The sequence below is a fragment of the Plodia interpunctella genome, chromosome 11 (genome assembly GCF_027563975.2).
Source record: "Plodia interpunctella isolate USDA-ARS_2022_Savannah chromosome 11, ilPloInte3.2, whole genome shotgun sequence".
Classification (NCBI taxonomy): Eukaryota; Metazoa; Arthropoda; class Insecta; order Lepidoptera; family Pyralidae; genus Plodia; species Plodia interpunctella.
The window spans coordinates 4,615,083-4,642,152 of NC_071304.1; the positions used below are offsets into that span (position 1 = coordinate 4,615,083).

Genomic DNA, 27,070 nt, shown 5'->3' on the forward strand with positions numbered 1-27,070 from the left:
ACGTTATCGTTAATTAAGTTATTTATGTTACAGTTTTAATAAAACTACTTCTACTATAAAAAAATTACACAAGATCAAAATAATGCAAGGAAAATGTTGGTTACTTCAGATTTTTTTTACTGTAACAAAAAATGTAAATACAATCGCCTTAACTTCCACACCATTATAACTCCAAATCTATCCAATATGCCAAACTATAAACGTCCGGTTATGAGATTTACTATCGAAACGTTTCATCACAACAATGGCACCGGCATGCGGACACCCCTGCGAAGCCGGACTGCCTCGTTAACATCGACATATTACAATGTATTACAATGTAAGGCCTCACAATGTAATCCAATTTAGAGCGGGGTTGATGCGGCATGTGCGGATGATTGTAGCATTGTACACCGCAAACTGTAATTACATTCTCACTGAAGGACAGACATACTCGATACTTTAAATAAATTACAGAATTTGATGACTGCATCGTACCTTTATTCTAAACGAGTGACGATACCCTGAAACCGTAAAAACAAAAATTTTACGGTACGGTATGATATTATTAAGACCGTAGCCGTTGCATGAGGTCTATCCTTTTTGGTAATGCTTTTGTTGCCTATCGGCTGTCAAGGCTTCTTATTATAATACCTATAAGGCTTCTTATTATATCCTCCTGTGGATGTCGACATGAGGATATGGAGACTAGAAATGGGACCAAGTTTTAGGGTGGGATCGAACTTCACAACTGAAATCGCAACTATAACGAAGAGAAATAGGAATCATATAGAAAGGCGGATAGTTATTGTATTACATAGGTCCAAAAAATTGTGTTACAATTTATACATCTTTTATCTATGATGTTACATCATCTTATTTTGTATTGAATCAGAATTTGTTTAACTCACCAAAAAATAACGTATCTACAACAATCTGGTGTTATATCACGACTACGTCTATGATATGTCCGAAACAAAGAAGGTGTTACAGTTAGTACAAAACATGACTACATGTTTTGTACTTGTTTTGATTGTTCATGCAACTTGATGAGCTGTGAAATCGCCAGTCATGGTAAAAGTTGCAAGTTCGCTTTAGACTAAACTCTAATTTGCCGAGATGATATCATCTCAGCAAATCAGAGTTTAGTCTAATAAGAGTATATCGGTAAATATTATGTTTAAGTTATTGTTATATTATGTAAGTTATACAAACGATTACAATCTCCACTTATCTGGAATTCTAATTGCAGTGTAACAAAAAAAGAAAATTAAAAGAAAAATGTATCCTAAAATTCAAATCAGATATTGTGATGAAATAATGTCTTAATTCAAGTCTCACCAACAAAGACACATTCATAACATAAATTAGAAAATTTACGGTTATCTAATCAATCATTAATGTTTGCACCTCATTTCGCAGCAAGTATCCTTCTGGGCCGATGAAGAAGTATACGCGAGCCCTCGCGCCGGAGACGACGATGACCGAGCATCTGTCGGCTCAGCTCTAAGGAAGACCCGCTCCGTGGACGCTTCCTGCCTGGACGTCAGGTCCATCGGGGACCTGGGGTCTCCCGCCCAGGGACTGTCCAGGGCTAAATCCGATTTCAATCTGCAAGCTAGCTTGCATACTGGAGAACAAGGTACAAACTTATTACTCGAAAAAGAATCTTTAGAGGTTGTTCGCCTTCCTCCTCCCACTTAGAATACAGAAATTTAATATTTATTTGCCATGTGATAATGTAAGAGAATGTGCCACAATACCTATAAATCTGTTGTCAACAACGACAATATTATCCATAATAATAATATTATAAGCAATTAGGCGATAGCAACAACATTCTTTTTTTTTATATTCAGATCCTGATGCCCGTGCAGCGACCCGTCCATCTTCCCTCGCCCCGCCATCTTGCACCACTCGCGAGCCGCCTTTGGCCAGGGCTCTCTATGCATATGCAGCAGCCGGCGACAACCAGCTTAGTTTCCAACAGGGAGACGTTTTGGCTCTCCTAGGAGAGAGAACCAAGGGGTGGCAGTATGGAGAAAATTTGCGCACCCATCACGCTGGATGGTTCCCTCTGGCTTACACTGAACCGATTGCTAATGATGAAAATCCGTAAGTTTACCTCCTACTTTATTATACTTATATAAGGTACATTTTACGTAAACCAAGTGAAATCGGTGAATCCAAGTCTAATTTAAAATACGTATCTATGGTTGTTATACAGGGTCAGTTCACCAGCGCGTTGGAGTTGTGCCCAGACCCCGAACGAAGGACCGCCGCCAGCACCGGTGGCCCACGCGCAGACCACGCCGAGCACTCCGTCGGTGCACGCACATCATCCACCAGCTCGAATGTTCGGAGACACGGTCACTGCACACCATGTCAATAAAGTAAGAACCGACTTGAAATAATGAAACTTCGACAGTGGCTATAAAGATTATCTAAGTATTTTCGATGGTTCGGCAATCCAAAGAAAACCTCCGAAACTAGAATTTTGCTGCCTTTTCTGTTTTACGCTACCTCTTTCCTTTTGGCAATTTGAACCTATGATTAATAGTCTATTTAAATATAAGTTTATGTAAAACAAAATGTATATGTTCTTGAAACTAAATGTAAATTCAATTTTCTAGGGCCGCCTGGGTAGCAGTTCTCCAGGGCTACCACCAACACTGCCAGCACCGTCGCCAAGCGTGCTTAGCTCCTCAGCCAGCGCCACCTTCCACACGTCAACTCCAGCTGCTAGCACTACTGCCATCAAAAACTCCACCTCTGCTGCCAGCTTCACCACCCATGCAGTCATCGAAACTAGAAGCTTCGGACCGCAAACTTTACCGATGCGTTCACAGGTAAAATATATAATGGTAGTTTTGTATAGTTTGTATATATATATCGCATATGAAATTACATAAATAAGTTCGTAGATATTACCTCTTAACAGTTTTAAATAATATTTAATAACTTTTATAAGAGAGAAAATGAGAGTCAGCGGGTTAAATTCCCTTGATATAACTTTCACTACATCTGTCCACAATACTTCTGTAGTAGTCTTGAAATCTGAAGACCTGTATAAAATTTTATTACTTACACAATATACCATCATTATTTATTTGACACAGGTTGCTCAAAATAAAGCAGGCCCACCTAAAACTGTGGTGTCAGCTGTTGGTGCAGTTGGAAATGTTTCTCTGCACAGCTCCAATGACTCGGGTTTCTCCAACGAGCCCCCGCCTCAGCCCGACGTGGACTACAGTGATGAAGAAGCACAGCGATTGCGAGTGCCTATCAGGTAAATTACAATACTAGGCCAATTTGTAATTTTAGCTTGTTTTTGTTATGTTGAAGCTAGTTGTATTTACTTTGCTATTTCTTTTTTGTTCGTAGTAAATCTGCTCAGTCTATGAACGACCATAAAGCCTACTTACTAAAAACTCAAAGCTTGAAACGGGGCCCAAAACCAACCAATGTCAATGGATATCTGACCGATGATCAACAATTGATGCTCCGTAATATGCTCGATATGGACCAAGATTCTCAAAAGGTGAAAAGAACAAAATCGTTCTGGAAATTTGGACGTACAACTTCTGAAGAAATAATGGAGGGCATGTCTCTTTGGCAGCATCGCGATATTGTTGATACTCATCCAGAATTCAAGAAAAAACTTTTTGTCAAAATGAAGAAAGAACTACGTCCCGCACCAGATGTGCCCGACATCAAGAAACAACCAAGTCCTGAAAAGACAATACAAAATCAAAATGTTCAAACACGCCCCAAAGAAACGATTGATAGGAAAGAATTAAAGATGAATGGCATACGTCAAGCTAAAAGTTTAGGATCGATACAGAATGGTGAACAAACAGAAAAAGAAAGAAAAACAAATGAAAATTATCGACAGAATCAGGCCATGAAAAAGAAGAGTACGTCAGAAAAATCCATTGCTGAAGAAAAACACGAAGAATTTATTCCAAGAAATGAATCAAGACATTCCGATTTGACAAATACGAGCACAATAAAAACCAATTTCGAAAACAGCTTTTACAATGATGAAAATGGAGATGGATTTGTCATGAAAACCGTTAAACGCAGAGAAATATTACAGAGATACGATAATGACAGCACCTCTGATGCCAACTCTGTTGCATCGAGTACAGATCCGTATGACTGTATCATAGTAGATGATCACATGACATCTAAAAAGCAACAAGAGCTTGACCGACGTCGTCAAGCCCAATTGCTTAATGAGGATGTAAAAATTCGCAAGGAAAATGCTTACATGCCAGAGTTTGAGGAAATTGAAGTAACGCCAATCAAACCACACATTCGTACTACGTTGTCACCTGAACAAGTTGCAAAGAGTCCATCCCATGATCGTTCTCCACCTAAAACAATGGAATTCAAAACATTCAAGGACAATTCGAAAGACATAAAAACATTTTCAGCCTCATCTGAAACTCTGAAGTACAAAGATAATGACCCTCAAACCGACCGGTATGGAATACCTACCGAACGCAATAATAACGAAATACGAAATGAAGACAAATACAATGGACACGATGAGGGAACATTAAAATATAAGAAACGATCAAGCAAAGAAGAGAAAATGAGGCAACAAGCTTTTGATAATGTAAAGAACCACAAAAAAGACTATCCGCAAGCTGAAACAAGAAGTCCAAAGAAAGCTAGAAGACCTTATGAAAATAGAGAGCCACGGATTGACTATTCTTTGGATAGACGCCATATGAGAAAAGATAGAGCAGATCCTCGAGCTAGAAATAGGAGTTATGATGACAGCTCATTGCCATATAATGGTCGTAGAGACGAGAGATACTACGAGTCTAATATATCTTACTTTAGCGACCAGGAAAGACGAGTTTCTCGTTATGACTATGAAACAGATTCAAAAAAAGCTGAAAAATCAAAAATAAGGCAAGAAGAAGCAAGGTTGGAAGCCAGGCGTTTCATAGACCGGCGAAGTGAGGGGCCGTACAGTGAATCAGATGACCAGAAGTACAACGAAGCCATGAAACAACAAAGGCCACAATTGTTACCCCGTACTAAGCTCTTGAAGAGAACAGCCGATGGAAACGAGTTGCCTGAAGACGGTCACACCTTTGGACCGTGGTATGATTTGTGGGGTCGAGAAACTGCTGTCTACAAATAGTGTAAGAGGTTTGTCTATTGTTTTATTTTTGTTTTAGTCCAAAATGCAAATTTCTATGTAGTTTATTACTGATTTGCGTAGTGCTTTTTAACTTGTATTTTATGAGATAGCTTTATTGCGTATCTGTCGTCAATACTCGTTTATCACAGTGAATGCAATCCAAACCCAATGGTTATTATACTATATTCTGACGGATTATAAATATCAATGGTATGGATTAAAAACGAAACGATTTCTGTAGTGCGGATATTATATTGGATTGAAAATTTATTAACTATTTATACATATAATTAATGAAGGTCTAAATAATGAATTCTCAGATTTTTCGTTTTTTATAATAATCTATCAAATGTTTTTTCTCATCATCTGTGAATTTTCTCTAGATCAGTCCAATTGTTTATCATGGAACTACCGATATCAATACGTGTACTACGGTTAAAATTAACTTACCTTACTAGGGTTATGGTAACGAGTAATAATACTAAAATAACAAATCTCTAAATTACTCAGATCTGTAAACTCAGAAGCTCACAAGATTTATTAATTGTGATAAATATCATATATGTATTCTACCTTATTTTAACAATTTCATACTTTGTCCGGTCCCTTGTTGTGGCTAAATTTGAGGATTATGTTTTTATAATGGCACGTTATTTATGTGCAGGCCGCAGCAATTCGCGACGGTGAAACTTCGGAAGGCGCTAACCAACGATCGCTCATCCCCAGCCATCGAGTAATGTTTATTTTGTTAATTAATGTTAAATGTAAATTAGAAACACCATGTATTTTGTACAGTTAAATATTCATAGTTTAACAAAGAATATATCACAATTTTTACAATAATCCAAAACTTTTGTTTCATTTCTCACTAAAATTAGATATGATAAGTATACCTACAGCATACAGTAATAAGCATACCTACTAACCAGCCAGCCAACACTCACTGCAAAGTAGTTGCTGTCCATCGCAAAGTATCACTTGTACTGTCAGTTGACTGAAAATAACAAGTTATAATATTACTAACAGTCAATTTTGACGTCTAAAAGTCTTGTTTGTCTAAAAGTCAGAAGCGCTGACGTAAAAGACTGGTGCAACCATGGAATTAGTAGGTATTCCGTCTTACGCAAGTTGCGTGTACTTATTTACCCATGGATGCAATGGATGCAACTCGCAATAAGTCATGGACTAGACGTATTGGATAGCTAACATCATAACTTTTGTTCTGTACTGCAAGGTATTCAAACCCGTAGGTACCTATATTCAAATAGTCAACGACCCATTTGACTACAGAAAACCAAATCATTTCATTGTATTGTATCTAAATACAAAACAGGAATAAATAAAAAAATGTCAGAGGTTGGAGCAGAAAAAATCAGCGTCAATTGGTCCCGCGCGACAACAGGCGATGATTTATAGGACTTCCGACGCGACCCGGACGTGTGGCGTCAGTCTGTGAAATATTCCCGCCAAAATATTCTTCTGGCGAAATACGTCGCTCCTGAGGGATACGGATAGAGCCATGGCTATTATGATTTTTTGTCACTGTCTTATTGATCGTTAAAAGAAGTATTTGATGTGAAATATGTAATTATATCCACACTAATATTTAGAACGCATAAGAAGGAACTTATGGGCACTAAAGAGGACTTCTCAAATTTTCAGCGTGGCGTGTATGTGAAAAAAGGAAATATAAGTCGCGAGCAAAAGTTATTATGAATGTAAGTTGAGAAGTTATGGTTGAATTTTCTTTGATCAGTTCAACTGTGCAGTCATCGCCTTTTATATAGTGTATTTGGCCAAATAAGAAATATACAAATGGGAAATACTGAGAAAGGAATAAACACTTCGTAATATACCTATATACTTTCTCAATATTTCAATATATTACAGTGCACTAAAACTCTTCCATAGCTGACCGACAATTCACATCTGAAGTTGCTCTCAAAACTACTAGTTGAAAGCTCAAAATTGGTTGCTAGGTATCAGATACCTTGGAGATTGGTTGCACCACAAATATAAGAACAATACATTGAAGTAATGTTCTTATATCTGAAGGTTGCACTAAGAGAGGGTATGCCGAATATCACACAGGAAAAGGAAAAGCTATATTTCTACACGCATTGGAAGTCGCGAGGCAAAGCTAGTTCTTTATGTAATATCGTATAGGTAAGGTAAAGCGCAAAAGGCGGCAATTATGTGCCGAGTCGGCGACCGGCGACCCCGCAGGAAACACGGGCTCTTGCTTCAAAAGGAACGGCATCCAGCCTAGACGAATACCTTTGTGGAACTGTATTAACATGCAAGACTTGGCTTGAAACGTTCTTGGGATAAAATTAATTACCCCTGCTTTACTTTGAGTTTACCTGTAAAGTCTCACTAGTTCAACGGTTAAACTTACTTGTACTAGAAACTGGAAGTACCTACCTACCTATAAGAGAATGCTGAAATGCTATTGATGTAAAAATCAGAAACAGGATAGGAAAACTTGGGCTTTACAAGAAAAAATAATATCGAAATATATGTTATACTATCTCGAAAATTTTAAGCATAGGTACATTTGAATCCATAGTTAATTAAAAAACAAAAATTTCCAAATCAGTACCAGTAATATATCAATACTTGTATGTATATAGTACACACGTATACCTATAACAGGTAAATGAGGCAAAATTGCTTCTCGTCCTGGTTCATCGTTCACCTGTTCCGAATGCAATTTTCCCGGGCTTTAGGTATTCCCTGTGCGGCCAACGCATCTGGTGGAATGACTCGCCTGTCCGACCTTTGATTCCCTGTGAAATCGCCTGGTTTAAATTTTCGTCGTTACACACTCGACGTAGTTTAACTACCAAACTGTGATTTGATAATTTGTATGTAGCTACATACGATTTGTGTAATACTCACTAAATAATTGGGGACAAATCACATTATATTATTTTGTAAGTAATCTTTATTATACATAGAAAAAAAGGTCGTAAGGCAATATTAGGTTGGGACGGTTTTCTACGAAATATTCTTCTTTTTTTTTTCATTACGAACTTTTCAAGCTTGTTATTATTTTACTTCTTGCTATTCAAGATTTATGAAAAGAACTGTGTATGTTTCATCAAAAAACAGTAGTTTACAAAGGTAGTTTTAACTTTTAAAATTAATAATAAGGTAATTTTAAATTATGAATATGTTTAATCTGATAAGTAATTGGTAAACATAAACGTGCGCCATTTGGCAAAAATAAATAACTAGATTTATCATATTTACGGACAAAAATAAACGGCTAAATCTGTTAATTCGCTGGCTCAATAATTCCCTAGGCTGAAAGTTTAGCCGTGTAATAAAGCAGCATGATAAACAAACAGGAGAGGATCTCCCTGGCGACATAAAAATCAATTTGCAGTGCAAATCGAGCGAGCAGACCAATGTCACAGAATATATAGTGTACAGATTTGACAGATCTCGTTTTCATTATATTATTTTTAAAACGAAAATACACGCAATCGCATAAAGCGTAGAAAACGGATTTTTTATGAACTAATTTTTTTGTCATTGCTATACCAAATAGAATTGTTAATATTGGTTCACAAACGCCAAGTCCAGGAGGACACACCCTGATTTATTCTATACTGTTTATAGACAGACTATGATAGCTAGAAGAAAAAAATATCTGAATCCAATAAAATGACAATTCATCTGTAAGTTTATCAACTTAAAATGACAATTCATCTGTAAGTTTATCAACTTACAGATGAATTGTCATTTTATTGGATTCAGATATTTTATTTCTCTCTCTGCTTACCGGCCATGGTACGTAAATAAAAAGTACCAACCATCTCTCGTCCTCACGTGTTCCTGGTTTCATTCGAACTGTGACACCACAATGCCCGGGTTCATCACAAAAAAAATAAGTGTCGTGTGTTTAAGTAATTATCTACAGTATGTTGGATAAGGCTTTGAGTAATTACTTATAAGTCACAGACTGCCTCATCTCTGGAGATGACTTATACTTATTAGTTTTGATTTTAGCGTTTTCCTGGGAAAACGCTAAAATCAGAACTCATCATCTACCACGTCATTTAACTGTAAATACACATCAACTGTATCCCTTTGTACTAACTTTATTTATTTTCAATGCTTTCCAAGTCATCGAATCCGTGAAGCGCCTTGGCCTGGAAAAATCCACAATTCTGTAAAAAAAAAAATGAAACATGTTGCAACATTTTAAATGCATTTTAGATTCTGAACGTTTCTCGTATGCTCCAACCGAACGGAGCTTTCATTCGAAATCAGACTCAACTCGATAATTGAATATTCGGGATTCTATACAGACTATGAAAACCAATACCCGTTGCGTTTAATTTATTCTCTTTCATAAACTGTGCCTACGTATGCACCAGCTTAAGTGAGTAATATGATAAAATTTTATTTTCGGCAAGTGTTTAATAAAATCCGTTTCATTATTGCAGCGAGAGCTGTTCATATAATAGGTACCTTTAATAAATTGGTTGATATATCAAGTAAGTAATAAAAAACGCCGGAAAGCTTGTGTTATAACTTATTGAGAGATAGCAAGTCAAATTATATACATAGTTTCTACATAACCCAACAAGAAATAATACATATGAATTTAGAAATAACCACACCTTATATTTAAGAAATGCATATCCAAATCCTAAGAACAGTATAAAGGCAAAACTATCCATGAATAATAGCGCAGTTCAACACTCCACTCCATCGCCATTAAACTCAGGCAGCTCGCACTAACATCAATGCATAGGCGATATACGAAGGCATTTGCAGTTAGCTTTATCTTTCAGAATCGACCTCATAGCTCATAGACAAACGGAAGATCTGCCATAGTAAAAATAAACTAGAATATTCGATTGGGACATCAAATGGATCTACGAAATAGAATGAAACAAAGGGCCCCGCTGGCAGGCACGGAATCAAAATTGCAATTATTTAATAAATCCAGCCATAAATCTAGCTAGAAATTTGAAAGTATATAATACGGTAAGTAGAAATAGATACTAGTATAACCATATGGATATACGTATATTTACTCGTTGTACATACACATCAACATTTTAAATTAAACTGCCGCTGATTCTAAAGTGATTTTTTTTCTACAACTGCAGAATTTTTAAATATTTATTTGCCAAACAGAGAGCTTGTGTTTTCAAAAGTTCGAGTCCACATTTTAAATAGCTTTTATTTAAAAAGCAAGTGCTTTTAAAGGGTGTATGCCGGTTTCGCTATTTATATGAGTATGCTGATTTAAAAAATAAATCGATTGACACAAGTTAATTTTGTCTGGGAGGAAATGTATAACACCATTGACAAATAAGCTTCTATCCTATTGTGTGCTACGCTATAGCACTATACTATGTGTAATCCAGATGATAAGCGTACGAGGCAATTTGGCAACAACACAGGCAGCTCCATTCCGTGCCAGCCCGACCTCTGGTCCTCCGCCATTTTAGTTTTAACGTTAATTTATGTTGAATGAGCACATTAATGTCATATTGTTTTAATTTATTTTCTTATTTAAAACGGTCAATTCCGCAACACCTATAATTTAATCCTACATAACTTTACCTACTATAGGAATGAGGATTGAAATGAGGATTTTGACTTGTGGTCCAATTTTCTCTACTATCGTTATAACTATTTATCAGTTACCACTACGAAGCTGTACTGTGTGATCTTAAATACATATCCTCAGACGCCCTTCTCTGATCTCCAAGATAAGTAGTTACTTAGATATGAGTATATTTACTCAAATTTACACTTGAAAAAATATTCGAACAAACACGGTAGTTGTAAAAACAAATGTACGCATGAAATAACGATCTGTCAAGCGATGTTTTAGTCGCAAAAAGTTATCCACACAATTTTGTCTTATGAATTCACTGGAGATATGAAACTTCGAGGCTTCTGGCAAAGGTTAACGTGAACGAGAACCGAAGCTTCACATATATCATGTGTTTGAGACATATTCTTTGTTCCCATTGTTTTGATGTTCGCTCTCATGATAAAAGTAGTAATTTTTGTACCGATAAACTTAATTTACGTAGCATTAGTTCAGTGTTAAGTTTAAATACTTCTCAATCGCGTAGATGGGTAATTTGTAAAAGGCAGGCATACAATCACACAGTATAAGTAGCTATGCGTTGGTGAGTAGTCTTGAGTATTTCATGAAGTATCTGGCTAAGCTCTTTTTAATATGTCACGAAGTAAATCCACCCTCCAAGAAAGTCAAAATGTATTCATGAAAGAGAAAATGAATTTCAAGCAGCCATAAAAAAGTATTCCTCAATTGAGAGCGAGATGCGAAAAATTAATAAATGCAATAAACTGACTTCACGGAACGGGGTTCGTATTTTCCAAACTGGACGCATTAATATAAAAATGCAACACAATTGGGCTTTAATGCGTCTAGACTCGTGAAAAAGTATCTAAGACTTGGAATTGACAACGGCGTTTTATAGCTTCCCCGTTTGTTATTGCCCCACTTGTGCCGGAGCCAAGTGCGGGTCTTGCGAAGCCAAATAGATTCGCCCCAAATGCTCACACGAGCTGACTAGCCAACTTGTAACGTGTTCCTTGAAGTCAAGTAAGAAAGAATAGAATCCTCTGGCATGTCAGCTTTGTGACATATTTTTAACATGCATTAGTCACACGTAGTCATCAAACGTTTGAATTATTCGTTACATAAATAGCTTGTACTTACGTATAATTAAGTTTTTAAGAAAAACAAAAGAAAATCGATGATTTGTACGTAACCGACATAGACAAAACCTATAGACAAGCGAGGGTGACGACGGGAAGACACGACATCCAGCTACTCGCAGTGTTTGCCCTCGGAAAGTAAATGTCAATAAACTACAAGAGCGCCCTCGAGGGTAAAAGTGTCCGCGAGTGTCGAGCTGTTGTCTTGGCGGCGATGTAAAATGTATGCTGACTTGCCGACGGGATTTCAAAAAGTGTTTTAGAAACTAGATACTTATGTTTGAATATTTAAATTATTTATAATTCTATCGCTCATATCGCTCATGTCTCTCACACTGTTCTTTTGATTTTTTGAGGGAAAGCCGTATTGTTTCTCGGATAAACTTTGCAAAGCTTAGATGTTTAAGATCTGCTTGTAGGATATTTAAAAAATTTTAAAATATAATCTACTAATTTATAAACTCTAGTTCATGTTAAGTTCGTCTTTGATTATTGCGTAACGGAGAACATGTCGCAATCAAATAATTGGTAACTCTTATTAAATTCATCTTGACTTTGTACACACACAGGCGTATTTTTTCATCGCGACTCATACGAGTAAGTACTTAAAAGTCGCTCAAAATTGTAAGTTGTTCTCTGTAAGTTTTATCCGGTGAGTGCCGTCACATACATATTCTAGCAGCCCCGGCTTTCCGTGCCCGATTTGTATTTTACCGGACTTCGCATTAATGGAAGATTCACTTAAGTTCCAAAGTTACTTAAGACTTAAATCGCCGGATACCTGAGCTCTTAATATTGTCTGGCTTTCCAACTTTTTAGTTTTCCATTTGACCAAAAGTTAGATTCCCACGCAATAAACTTTTGTTTAAAATTAGTTTATTTCCATGCTTTGTCTTCAGTGTTGCTCATTAAAACTTATATACCTAACTATAGGCATACCTGGACTATTTTATTAACCTAATTCTATTTTCGTAGCACGGCGTGGTAGCCCCTAAATTCTTGTAGATTAGAGGGACGTTCATTTTTTGTAAAGATATTCGTAAACTTTTCATAATACTTACATATTTTAAACCATCACACCTATTGCTATTTCTGTAAACCGTCCCGTCGTGCAATAAGAATAACAATGAATTTCGGGTATCGTTTCGAAACTTTTTCATCACTTGTACCGCTTGATGGTGCTATTATTGTGACATCAAAGTTAATATTAGGACTCCATTAGAGACAGTAAGCAATTCAAAGGGGTGAAAATTCGCAAGCAGAAACATAAAATATAATGTGATTACTCTCTCAAATTGTTACATTCCAAGTATATATAGTATTAATTTCAAACCCCCGACGTTGAATCATGGATACTAACTATATCGAGTCTCTTTTTTAAACAAAAATGTAGATTAAAATCGATTCATCGGTTCGAGACATGCACAATATCAAACCAATCTGGGTAGAGGTTAAAAAAATATTGAAAGGTGAAAATATGGCAAGGTATTTATTTATTTATTTTAATCGCTCCTTCAAAAAAGTATTTAGCATTAGGTATACAAGACCCCCATGAATATTATTGTATATTATTATGTGGCTTAATGCTTCTCCTTATTCTTCAGTTTGCTTATTTTACTTGTATCCAATTCAAATAGGAATATATTTTTCAAAGTTTATTTTTGTCATGTAATTTCTTTTGGAAGACTGTATAGTCTCTTCCCTATTTATACCCACGCATATTTGTGTTATTTATTGACTTTTTATGTGTATTTACCGTTGCCATGTTTGTAAATATTTTGCTCGGTGTTATGGTTACAGCCGTTTTACGGTTCTGATCAATCTTGTTAGGAGCATGTCGTTAAAAAGTTTTTGAGCAGCACATATGGGATGATGTCGTATGGGAGAATCGCAATTACCTCATGTTACGACACAATATATCACGATGAATATTTCATTAAGTATTTTCTTTTTTTTTCATCGACATGTTTATCTTTTCATATTTTTTAAGCTTTTTAGGAGACAGTTTCAATAAAAGGACTAAGGGCAAGTTTCAATAAGTACTGAGAGCAAAAGGTAGTTCTAAAGTGAACCACAACTAAACAGAATTTAAAAATCAATTTATTTTCGCACACAAAAATTTCATTTTCACACCAAACATTTTACATTTCATTCATCTGGCTGTTCATTGAATAAAAGACCAAAATGAAGCAAACGCTCTAATAGTCAGTAAGAAGGACAAACTGTCTCCTTTCTAATACATTGAGTCCATTTGTTGGAGCTCACCTGGCTCTAATTAATTACTGCGGAGGTTGTCTGCTACATTCTCGACGTTGGAGATGTAGACAACTTTTATTTTGTTAATGGAACAATTGAAACGACTTTCTCCAAATAAGTATTATTTCTAATTTATTGCTTTTATAATAAGACATCGTTTTGATAGGGCGGATTAGGTATGTTGTTTTTGGTTAGACCTATATCCAAAAGCAGTGAGCTAATAGAGTCGTTCGCCGTTCATTGGTTTTCATGGTTTATTAGAGAATGATTTAATGAATGGTTGTCCTGCTTTTTTATGGTTCTGTGGTATGGTAAACCTCAGCTAGGTAAGTTACAGTGTAAAGAGCGAAACGACGAGCCAAAATAAACCAAAGTCAAAACCAGTACCATTGCAATGGTTAATGAACTATGACACCCACCCAATTTTATGATTCCATCCGCTGCAAACAAACGTTGATGTAGTAGGAAGTCCTCAGTATTAGAACTTGTTGATACCAGTTTAAATGTCTTGGTATTTTTCATCCCGTCGCGGACAGGTGCGACTGACGATGATTTATGTCCCTCTTGAAATTGAGGATTCAATGAATTCGCCTTGATTCCGGGAAATGTATTTCCTCTTGTGCTAATATACGAGTATACAGCTGAGATCTTTTGTGATCACCCTGTACCTTTTATTATTAATGTTAGTTTTATTTTATTACTATTAGTTTCTTAGATACACACATTCTACATTGTCATACAATATCATACATACTAAATAAATTAAATATAACAACAAAATAATTGGCTACTACTTTCCAATATGTCAAATCAGATACATTTTATATGTTAATGATATGTCAGAAACAAAATTTTATAGGAGCATGTGTGACAGTATTGTAAAATGTAGTGTGACGTCACGGAGTCAAAAAGCTTTTCTAATATATTCGAATAAGACCGAAAATAGTAAGTCTCGTAGTTAATAGTTAGTGTACCTACTTATTTGGTTATTATAAATACCAATATGCATTTTATTTTATACATTTTATACCCAATCAAGTAGCCAATTTCGTTAAAGAGAATCTTTTCCATGTAGTAAAGTAAAATAAAAATAAAGTTTTATTTACAGTTTGTTACTATCAACCACAATTTCGTAAAATAACAAAAATCACAGCAAAATACACTTTTAATATTAAAATCGAGAAAGTCCTGTGGTCAAAAGGCTCTGCCGCAAAAAGTCCAGTAATAACTGGCATCGCCGTCATAATGACTGCGCCCCACTGCAGCTCCGATTTAGATTAAAACAGATAGAATTTTAAATCATACCTTTGTGCTGAGAAGATGAAAAGGAACTTTTAAATTGCTGAGGCAAAAGTTTAAATCTTAGCGCTCGATCTTCATTATATCTGCTAATTAATAGGTGGTTAATTATAGTTTTATTAGTTGAAATAAAATTGCAATGGTAAGAAGAATATTTTACTGATAACCTTAGATTTATTAATTTATGATAACTTCGCAATATTCCAACAATTCAAACGTCCATACTTGCAACACAATAATATTTAACATATAAATAGGTGGTTCAGATTTTCCAAAGAAGTTAAAAAAAAAATTAAATTAAAATTTTCCTTAATATTTATTTTCCACGACTTAAAATTCTTCAAATTTAAAATAGGGTCATAGGTACATAATGCCAAAATGTCCACACTGAATTTCTTTTTTTACATCACTTGCTTGAGAATAATTAACAATACTTGCTCTAATTAGACATTTTTATGGGATGGAAACCCCTCACAGCTTAAAACTTTGTCGCGTGTGTTTTACTGTCACCATTAAAACTTAAGCTGCGTAATGTTGCACGTGGAAGTACGCTCGGATGACTTAACTCTTAAATTATTATATAAAAGATATATATATATATATATATATGGCTCTTTTGCAACATTATCACAAATACAAACATTGTACGCCAATTTAAACATTCTTACTTAACTAAAATGCAATATAGAAATGATATTTATCTAAAGCCTCGTGTTTTCTATTTAACGCAACGGACATTTACACGAGCAAATTGTAATATGTTGTAACATGATTAGTAATATATAAGCACACCAAGGAGGCTTTTGTTTTTTATTATATGATATTTATTTATTCACATTTAATCCCGTTATGTCAGTCACTATTTCCTGTAAAAAAATATAGATTAATTATATATATTTGAATGTATTATTTATATAAATTTAATATCTACGGTTCGATAGCGGTTCTACAAATCGCAGACAATGCCAGATAGTATTTGATGCTATTGTTCAACTCTCAATACACGTCTTACGATCGCTCTATGATATGAGTTATGTTCTGTGAAGAGGGTGTGCCACCTCAGAGTTTGGAATAATAAGTGGAATAGAAATATCATCTACTGCTTTATAAAAATAAAGAAACAAAAAATCTGTTCAAGAAAAACACGGGTTGCACTCCGGGGGTGCCGGCAGAAGTGAAAACTTGAATATTAACATTGTGCATTTTTGACGTCTTACGAATTTTCGATCAGGTCACGTATCCTGACGCGGGTTTGATATTTTTTACAAATCACAAAAAGTCACAACGCTGCTAAAGAAGTTTTCAATTCTTCAGCACGTTTCTATGACTTTGTTGCAAACCTACAAAAGGCAAAGTTGAAGATTAGGGATATGCTTTACGACACGATCGATATCAACCGATTCAACTCATTATGATAAGCAAAATAAAAGACACGTGCTGGTAAAAATCATGGCTGAGAAACATGTATTCCTTTATGTTTCTCAGTCATCATCTCTGGTATCCGTCGCTTTATTGCACATACAGTTTTATGCTTCATGATTTATGACATTTTAGATAAATTAGAACAATATTCTTTTATCTATCCGTTTATCTCCGTCTATCCGTATATTCGAAATACAATATTTAAACTGCTAGTAAAGTCACCGTATTTCACGCTAACTCGGTTTTATATTCCAATGCAAATTCAATTCGATCGAACATGTGTAATGCTCTGATGGCTTAAAAATATCATCAAGCATGAGAACCACAAGCATGAAAACTTACGCTAAGTATAGGTACTTAGCACTTCTGTTGTCTTATTATTCCAAATTCCGTAGTGTGCGCTGATCTAAGAAGCCTCACGACAAATCCTTATCAGGCTTACCTGAGACTCTCGCCTGTACTGTCTAGACTACGTGTGCCCGGGATTTTGTATTATACCTACGCATCGAACACGTGTTGTAAATCCGTCCCAGGCTTTCATAGGATTTAACATAAGTAGGTTCTCAGCATATTTATATCTTTATATTATATTTCGTTAGAACTCTATTTCTTTCTTCGAATTTAGGTACCTATGCCTAACTGGTACTATTCAAATCAAAAATAAAAACATACAAAAGATACCGCACATAATGTACTTTTAATAATTCATTATTTTGTTGAAAGTAAAAAATAATCAAAGTGATTGTTAAGAAGCCAAAATGAATTTGTGACATCACAAGAAGTGATAAAAATTGTAACACACGCTAAATCCAATTCACAACTAATTAGCAAACATTCAATCGACTAACTACTAAAGTAACAACATCGTAATTAAAGCGCTGGCAACATCGCGTGTTGGATCAATTTGCACTGTTCAAACACCGAGCAAGGATCTGACGAGGAAAACAGCGCTTCAGCTGCTGACAAGACGTTAATTCGTTATCTAATTAAACGATTCGCCAGGGGCCGCTGCATCGCTGCACTGCGCTTGACGCTTTATACAATCTCGCTTTAAGCGCTTGTTCGTATAAACAGGTGTGCGTTTAACGAACCGTCTGCATATTAGATTAAATTGAGTTTGGAGGGGAACTCTCTGAGAAAGTTAAAAAAAAATATGTACTCATTGATAATATTATATTTGAGTTAACTGATTAGTTTTAATAATATTTTTACAAGCTGCATGGAAATTACGGTATAATCACTCTTGTAATATTTATTTTTCAGCGGAATTCCACAAAAACACTTACATACTTTTCTCTCGAGTCCATTCCATTTCACAGCTCTGTATTTCTCCAAAACCAAAAATTGATTTATTCGAAATTTGTTTTACAAGTTCTAAACTGTTAGTAAAGTCGCCAGCATTTCACTCTGATCCTTTGAGAACCGGTTTTAAGCCTCGATAATGCATTGAGTTTGACGGCTACAGGGAACATGCAAGAGGCAAGTTAACAAGCGTATTTTCATTCTCCATTTACCTGAGTTTAAAAAGCTTCACGTTTATTACTGTAAGCGAGCAAACGTATGTACTTTACTGCGTTAAAAAAGAATTAATATTTACATTATTTAAGTTTTATGAACTGAAATATGAATGATGAATGAATGAATAGGTAATTGATTGAAATGTAAATCTTTTTGACTTTTAAAGAAATAGATGGACTATATTAAAAAGAAAAAGAAGAGGAAAATCGAGGAACTATATTCCAATGTATATAGAGGGACAAAATTTTAATGATGTTTACTCTAAACTATCCTAGGATTAGGAGAACTATCTCTGCCTTGAATATTTTCAAAAATGAATGTCTACAAAACAACGTAGAGCGATTTATAAACAAAGAGAGAGCAGACAAAGTGAAGCAAGTTGCAAACTGCAACAAGGATATTGAATTAAATGCAGTAGAGGAAAATGTACGGTGCGTAATTTATTTGTGCTTTCATCACAATCACTAACTAACGAAGCTGTTTTCTATGAAAATTTGTTTACCTGTTTAGCTCAAAAAATCTATGGTTCAATTATAATGAAAATGTACGACTATTGTATTCCTTGAAATTACAGAATATAATATGTATACCGACTATAAACTGAGAAGAAGATTCAAACATATATAACATTTTCTTCTTATTTTAGTCACCGGTTCAAGTATTATTATAAAATCATACAACTATTCAGTAACAGTTATCATAATTATTTATGTAACTTTTCAGGCCGCAGTTTGATTAGATAAAAAAGAGATGTGGTGTCGTGTGTGGTGTTATACACTTTTTTTTTTCAAAACTAACCTTGACTTTAAATAAAGTCCTACCTAGTCGTAAAATCGTCTGCTTGTCCATGTGTAAGTCACAATTTGTAATTTCCCAGATGATTTGCACACCATTAGTGGCTATTCAGATAACGTACACGTTTTGAAATCACTTCCTCTCATGTCTACCTACTTCCACATAAGTATACGAGTATTTTACTTATTCGTGCAATGTTGTCTATATTCTTACAAGTCATTCACCTAATATTTGGCCCACGATGCATTTCCACTTCGTGGGTCATGGTTAAACTAATGCCATTTGTGAATAAACAAAATTAATAGTGATTTGATAAATTATTTTCCGTTGTCATCTATATATATATTCGTAATACTTATAAAAGTTAGAAGACAAACTACCGGCTTCGTTCTTGAAAAAACATAATAAAATTTACACGCAAACCAATTTTCTCAGGAGTCACACTATCTATTGGTACAACAGATAGATAGACTGCGGGAGAGGACTTTGTTTTAGAATAGTAAGGATAAAAAAAGATCATATCAATATGAAAATGTAATAATTTTCGCCTAATTCATTTATCTATGATTACAATCGATCAACATGGCAAAGCTATTTCGTGTTAGTCGCCTACTATTCCAATTGATTCATTATTGTTCAAAGGGTTGTAAAGGGCGACACGAAATCGCAAGGAATCTCTCTGATGTTACGTGGAAACTCTAATGTGACTGAAACTATCGCCGATAAAGGAATTCTTATGTCTTAGTTAAGCACGTGAAATATTTGCGGCTTGAGAAAATATTTTGTAATACGAACAGTTTGAACATATAGGAATCCTTTAAATAGATTCGGTTCACAACTCAAAGAATGAAATTTTAGTTTAATCTCAGATTCAGTGGTTTATTCATATCGTATCGGCACGCTTGACTCGCGGCGCATCAAGGCATCAGTATCATATAAATGCATAATACCTATTATCTATATCTTATGGTATATGGAGCATTAGTAAGTAAGTAGGTACTTAGTTTTTTTTTACGTACAATATGCTATCCCCATTGCTGGTTAGAATATAATAGTCCTACACCGAAGATTTCGTAAGAAAATCTAAACACATTGACTCAAGACTCAATAGCCCTGTTCATGGACATGTGGTTTTTTTTTGTTCATAAAATCTAAGTTCTTTTAAAATTTTTTTGTTCATTAAATCTTTACTCGACTTGCGTTTGACATAACCTATGTAAAAACTAGAGTAATAGCATAAATATAAGCGCTTATTTACAGATATGTGAATCGTCTGATCAAATGCTGCTCACGTAAGCAATCTTATACAAAACAGGAAATAACTAATGCTTGTTGGCGGGATATTAGCTACATAATCTCTTTAGAATATCATTTCCTCAGTTTGCGCTGCGTCTCCGCTACGAACAAGATTTCCTCCCGCCTCCCCGTAATATAAACATCGACCACAGATAACTTTTAAGATTAGCCCCTCCTCCTATAAGAAACTCTATGGTGGATTTGGGAAAATTCAGTTAGCGTTTTGCTGTTGCGTTATTCTGTGTATAGTTTATAAAGAATAATACCGATTTAGTGATAGACAGACCTTAATTTTTATGCATGAGAGAACAATTCAGCAATCTCTTTGAACAGAAAATTAACAGATTCGTATAATAAGGGTTGTCTGTTTTCATATCCCCCTCCCTGTTCCCAAGTGTTTGTCCATCAACATTCCGCATTCACATTTAAGTAGTTGTTCAGATTGTATCCAGTGTCATGCCACTGATTACCCCGGGGAGAGAAACCGAGTCATTGTCTAAAAATTATGTATTCATAATTTTTAAGTACACAAATCAGAAAGACGTTTAAGCACACTAATTAGTGCTATTATGGATGGAATATTAAAAACGTATTTATAAATAGAACAACGGCAAAATTAATGGTATATTATTGGATATGTTTATTAGGTATATAACTTTTATTATATATACTCGACTCGTATATGCCCACAACTCCGCCCGCCGCAAAATAAGATCGTCACTTTCCAACTATCTACACCCCAAAAACCACCTTACTCATGAAAGAAGGACAAACAAATACACTTTCACATCTATAATATTAAGTATGTATTTCACAGTCACACTATCTAACAAGAAACGGAAAATTGTCTTTAGAAAAAATTGATTCAGACGATGAAGACATGTTATTTGGAATTGAGAAGCTCCAAAATATGTTGGTAAACAGTCACGGATAAACAGATCCATATACTTGCACGTATTTATAACATCACTCTTTTTCGCCCACAGTTAAAACTTATCCATCCACACAGCATTAGATCCACGAGATGATATCACGTGACGGCGAAGTTTCCAACATTGCGGGTGTGAAATCAGAAAGTTCGCCAGCTGCTGCCATCAGATCCTAACCCAACGTCCTAGCTCAATGATGAAAGTGGCAAAGCAGTGCGATGCATCAATATCGAATGTTTGTAATTATTTGTTGTTGTCTTGTTTTATATTGCCGTGTAATATACGCACAGCGTCACATAGAACTAAGCAGCGTTTCGTCGCTTACGTAGATAGGAGGTAACTATTCAGACGATACACTGCGGAATACGCGGCTGCATCCGCCAAATTCTCTAATAGTTTAATAACTTGTGTACCTACAGCTACGTGAGAAATTTTGATCGTACATGAGTTGCGTCGATATGATAATAACGAGTATGTTTCATCGTGGCTGTGTCAAAAAGCTCTGTCTACTCGCAGCAAGTTTTAAGAAATTATGGACTATAAGAATGCGTGGACATATTTTGTTCTAGTTAGATTATTTTTTATATCAAGTTTTTACTAAGTCAGTTATATTATAAAGAATCTAGACAGACGTGGCGAATATGCACCTGTTTCCACCGAGGATTTAAACGCAAAATGACCGAACGCTGAACGTAAACAATAAATAGTCATGCACAGAGATTGGTCCATTCCATTTTTCCTCCCGTGTCATGTGAGAATAGACCTGCAAACGAAAATATACAAAACGTTGTAACTCTCTCGAGGTTCGGAAACAAATGTTAGTTGGCTGTCGGGGTCGTCGCATTCCAATATTTTAGGAACAAAATGTGAACACTGACGCATTCGAATATACATAATATATATATTTTTTATAATACATGATTGATTGACAATGCTGGTATTACTATTTATTTGCATTTTATGTTCGCATGAAAATTAGAATATAACATTCAGTAATGTACAAAATTGAAATAAATGCCTTTGTTGTGATTTTTATACTACCAAGCAGTGATCACCACAGCCTATCACGACATCAACAGTTGCCGCCTTTACAGTGTAATTACATTACATGCTTTTTTGTCGTAGACGTCTACGATATATTGCTACGCCGTAGCTTTGTAATGTACTAAGCTTACGACGACATTATTTAAAAGTGCGCAAATTTAAGTGTAATAAATTAAATATATAATTAAACTCAACAATATAAATTTACTTAGTATAAATTTATGATATTATCATCACATAGTCATCGAATGTTATGTACCTATATTTATGTAATTATACAATTATTTTGAGGCTGATTTATTTTATCCATAAGAATGGCTTGTGTCTGACAACCAGGGGCGCCGATGACCGTGCGAAGTAGCGACGAAAAAGTAGGAAAGCACTCCCTGGGCTCTGAAGCTCAACGGCTAAGGAAGGGGATACACCGGGAATACGCTCGGTTGAAGGCTCGTGTCCCAATTGTGAAAACATATAAATGACTTTTATGATGAAGATTGTGATTTATTTTAACGCATAGCCAAAACAATTGGTCGTAAAAAGCTGAATTTCATTGATGTAGTCATTAATCAAGGCAATTTAGGATAACACTAATGCAAAATTACCCGTTATGTCCAAAACGAAAGTCGAACGAAAAGTAGAATTTTCCATTCGTACGAGCAAGAGCTGGTAGTTTATAAAAAATACTCATATCTTGCCCATCACTACTATCTCAATTCGCTGCGCTGTCTTCAAGATTTGGTTTATACTCCACTAAAATACGGTCGTCTTGTACAGGGCGTTGTTTTATTACCGGTCCCTGGTCGTAAATCTCACAGGAACCTCTAGCGGTGCCCTAACGACGCACAGTGAGCTGAAAATTGACTTTCATGGACATTACGATAATACACATTTACTTTAAATTGTTTAAGAAAAATCTGCAGCAGTAATATATCTGGTTTATCGAAAAATCACCATGTATGTGCATGTGCCAAGGTACTAGATATATTGTGTGGGTGAGTTTTTTTTTCTCATTTGTTAAAACACGCCAATCCACAATAGACCCATACTCCTTCTTATCTATCCATAAGGAAGGTCCCAGATGTGGGGAGACGTTTAAATGGTGATGATGATTGTGAATATCCAACATAATAATGACACTTCAGAATGCGGACACTCCTGTCTCTGTGAAAGTCGGTTTTCTGATCACTGTGCGTCGGCCAGCGGGTCCGACCCAGTCTCCGACGCATTTCCTAAACAGCCTCTATGGAGATAAATACGGGTCAGCCGTTGACCTCTGCTTATGTCCTTCTCATTCTGAGAAGTGTGCTGATTTAATAAGGAATCTTAATCTTGACTCTCTTGCTGAGCTGTTAAATTGGTAATGCAAATCTTGATGAGATTCAAGCACTCATTGATTTGATGCACATTTTTATAACTACGCGTATGCATCAGATTTATTCGTAGAACTACATAATGTATGTAATTGAATATACGAATATAATAGTCGCGTAAAAAAGAGAAAGTGACATCCAAATAAAGGCTTTTAAAATAATGGACTCAATTTATTCTTCAACAATTTATTTATTATTAGTGATTAATATATAATGAAGTTTCACGGGTGAAGAGGGACGAATATGGACTGTAATTTATATGTATTTTGTAATTTATTTGTATTTTGAGTCGAATAGTTTTTGAGTAGCAGATTACAGAAATATGCGCAACCAAAAGTCGACCATACAGTATATTTACCTGTGGAATGTCACATATAATTATAACCAATAAGTACTTATTGGTTATACAATACTAACTTGGATAGTTCAAAAGACTTTCACAAACTATGACGGGCAAGGACAGACATTTAATAACAAACCGTAGAACATAGCAGCTGTCTCGACTTCGGAACTAGCCTCACAATTAGGCGTGTACTTTGAAATGGATCCATCCATCTCTCTGAACTTACTAGTGGAAACATTTTATTTACAAGGATATAGCTTAAATTTCTCTAGAAAGGCCAATTCTTTTCAGACAAGAGGGTATTTTTATTTAGGAAACTAGCTTTTGCCCGCGGCTTCGCCCGTGTGAATTTCATAGTAAAATGTCAGTAATTTTTTTATCGCGTACTCTGTAAGACTGGTAAACATACATGATTCAAATTCGCATTTTTTCTCATCTTTAGTTCAATTTCCTGTTTCCCGCTGCGTGTCTCATCCCGCAAACTTGTCCAATCCCGCTTCCTGCTATGTAATGTAAAGTAGATATCCCGTACCGTTTCCTACATATTGTGCCATCATATTTTTGCAATGTGTCCCGTCCCGTTTCCCACTACATGTCTCCTTCCCATTTCCCGCTTTCTGCAACGCGTGCCGTCCCATTTTCCATGACGTTTTACTATTACTGTTATTTACTACAAAAAGTAAGTGTGCCAATTTTCAGATTTTTATCTTGAAAATTGTATTAAGTTCCATTCAATTCACCCCCCTTTTGAAGAGGTTGAGGGTTAATTTTCAGAAAAATCTGAAACACGTGCGTATTCATTACTTTGTTGTAAACAACGTAATGAATAAAAATTATATTTTCGTCATCTATATCAGTAACTAAGTATATTCCATGAAGAATTAAAAAAATATATCCAATGTACAAATTTGGCCTTTCTTCAATTTTGTTATATGTATTGACTATAAGCCCGCAATCGTTCTATGTGCGTACATTATTTTTTTTATTTTGTAATGTTGTTAAGGGCGACTCAACTCAAACTAGGACGGAGCCTGTATCATGGGCCGCTAGGTATTATATAATAATAACAATAATATTTTCGACATAACAAAAATATATTCGTCTCGCATTATCTTGCTTTTCATGTTGTTTCCAATTTATGTAAAAAAATATAGAAAAAACGACACATAACACTGGTTATAAATTAATAAGAAATATTTGTACAAAAAAGGTATGGCCATTAGTACAACATAGCTATCACAATACTGACAATTAGTCGCCGAGTTCTCTCATCCAGTCGACGTATCTATATTTGAGTGAACAACTTTGGAAACATTTTGATTGCGGTCCACCGCCGGCCCGGTCGTAAACGACCAACTTCTCCGGGATAACGACCAAACGTAATTAGAGCATTTCTTTATTGCCGCAAAAACATCACTAATACGACTGTGGAGTAGACTTACTACAATCAAATGACATAAACTGATAGGCAGATATCACGAGCCTATAATTCGCTCAAGGACTCAATCATAAAATACGAGTTGCCACGCTAAAATACGAACTTGAAAATGGGTACCTACTTAAGCAAAACTTTTTACTTTTAGAAAAAACAAAAGTTGTACAAGAGTCAAGTTTCATAAAACGAAAGTCAACAAATGAGCACCGTCTAATCCGAATGTTCAACATGTCTGAACGGCCAGACATAAATCCACTATTCAAATATGCATTATACTTTCCGCATACAGACTGTAAAACACAGATAACCGAATCGTAGGGTCCCCTACCTATTGCGCATTTATTATTAAAGGTTCGCAAACATCACAGCAAGTACGCAGTTCGTTTACGCACCCCATGTTATAAAGCGAATTACACACTGTGTCGTATCTCGAGGCTTTAGATATGAACAAGCCGCAACGAGCAGAAACGAACTGTTAAGACCTCGCTCACCGCAGGGCAACCACACACCTCGCAGTAACTCCGAGCAGCAATATTATGAGTCAGCCAGTGTACTCCGCCTTATTGCCTCACCGCATCGCCCTTCAAGCTCAAGTGCAACCACAAATAACTCGGCAGGGACGCATAATGTTTTATTATACCCGTTTTATAACCGCGAGAAGAAAGTAATCTCCCTTACTTACCCGAGGAAACGAAAACGGATTGCTTGAAGGAAAACAAAAATATTAATACGGATTTTGAGCCGTAAATCTAATGACGGTCGAGGATGAAAGTGTTTATATAAGGTTTGAGTTGAGAGGGGATCCAAATTGTATTCTTTTTGTATGGTCGAGAATGAAATTAAAAATACAAAGATACAAATTACGCTTCCGTGCAAATTATACCTCCATACTTGTACGGAGAAGGAATAGGTCAGCTGTTGCTCTTCCCACGTGGACCATTTCAAGGGTATTTATTCACATATTATTCTCGTGCATATTATCCTCGTTTTTGTTCCTCATGCAAAGCCTGGCTGGGCTAGGTTGGGTTTTATTTTAACGAATGATTTTAGTTTGAGAGATCAATGAGACAAAAAATTTAAATGAATATGGTTGCTATCCTAAAACATAAATCTAATTAGAAGGTGATAATAAGTTAAGTCAAAAACTAGATTGGATGGTTTGTCATTGACGAAGGGATTGTTTTGTATTTATATTATTTTTATTTCAATTCAAGTGAAAACCGAGTTAAGTGTATCTAAGTAGAAATGTATGTTTGCCTTACGAAGCTTAGCCCTAAGAGCAAAAGAGGGAGATTATTTCCAAATAAATAGAGACTTGATTAACGTATACAGGCAGCGCTGAAGACAATTTCTTCAGCGCGTCTATTCAGAAACGTTCCCTAAGTAACAAAGTCTACTCGTAATTTTCTGCAGTTTTTAAAAAGAGTTTTAAAGGCTAGCATAGTTTCGTAGTTCTCATCTGCGTTGCGCACAGTCAAAAGATCATTGTTTCACCCGAGT

The 27,070-nt window shown here is 35.5% G+C and overlaps 1 protein-coding gene across 5 annotated transcripts in view; it reads left to right on the forward strand.

Annotated features, from left to right (window-relative positions):
• IRSp53 (Insulin receptor substrate 53 kDa) overlaps positions 1-5,990 on the forward strand; it is a 155,754-nt gene extending 149,764 nt beyond the window's left edge. For 3 of the 5 annotated variants that reach the window (XM_053751167.1, XM_053751168.1, XM_053751166.1), the window contains 7 exons: positions 1,402-1,621; positions 1,839-2,094; positions 2,207-2,372; positions 2,613-2,828; positions 3,099-3,268; positions 3,364-5,148; positions 5,805-5,990. In XM_053751167.1, coding sequence (XP_053607142.1) covers positions 1,402-1,621; positions 1,839-2,094; positions 2,207-2,372; positions 2,613-2,828; positions 3,099-3,268; positions 3,364-5,140 — 2,805 coding nt within the window. In that variant the 3' untranslated portion in view covers positions 5,141-5,148; positions 5,805-5,990. The remainder of the gene's footprint in view (positions 1-1,401; positions 1,622-1,838; positions 2,095-2,206; positions 2,373-2,612; positions 2,829-3,098; positions 3,269-3,363; positions 5,149-5,804) is intronic. The other 2 variants (XM_053751169.1, XM_053751170.1) reach the window with 2 other exon arrangements.
• The last annotated feature ends 21,080 nt before the right edge of the window (positions 5,991-27,070 follow it).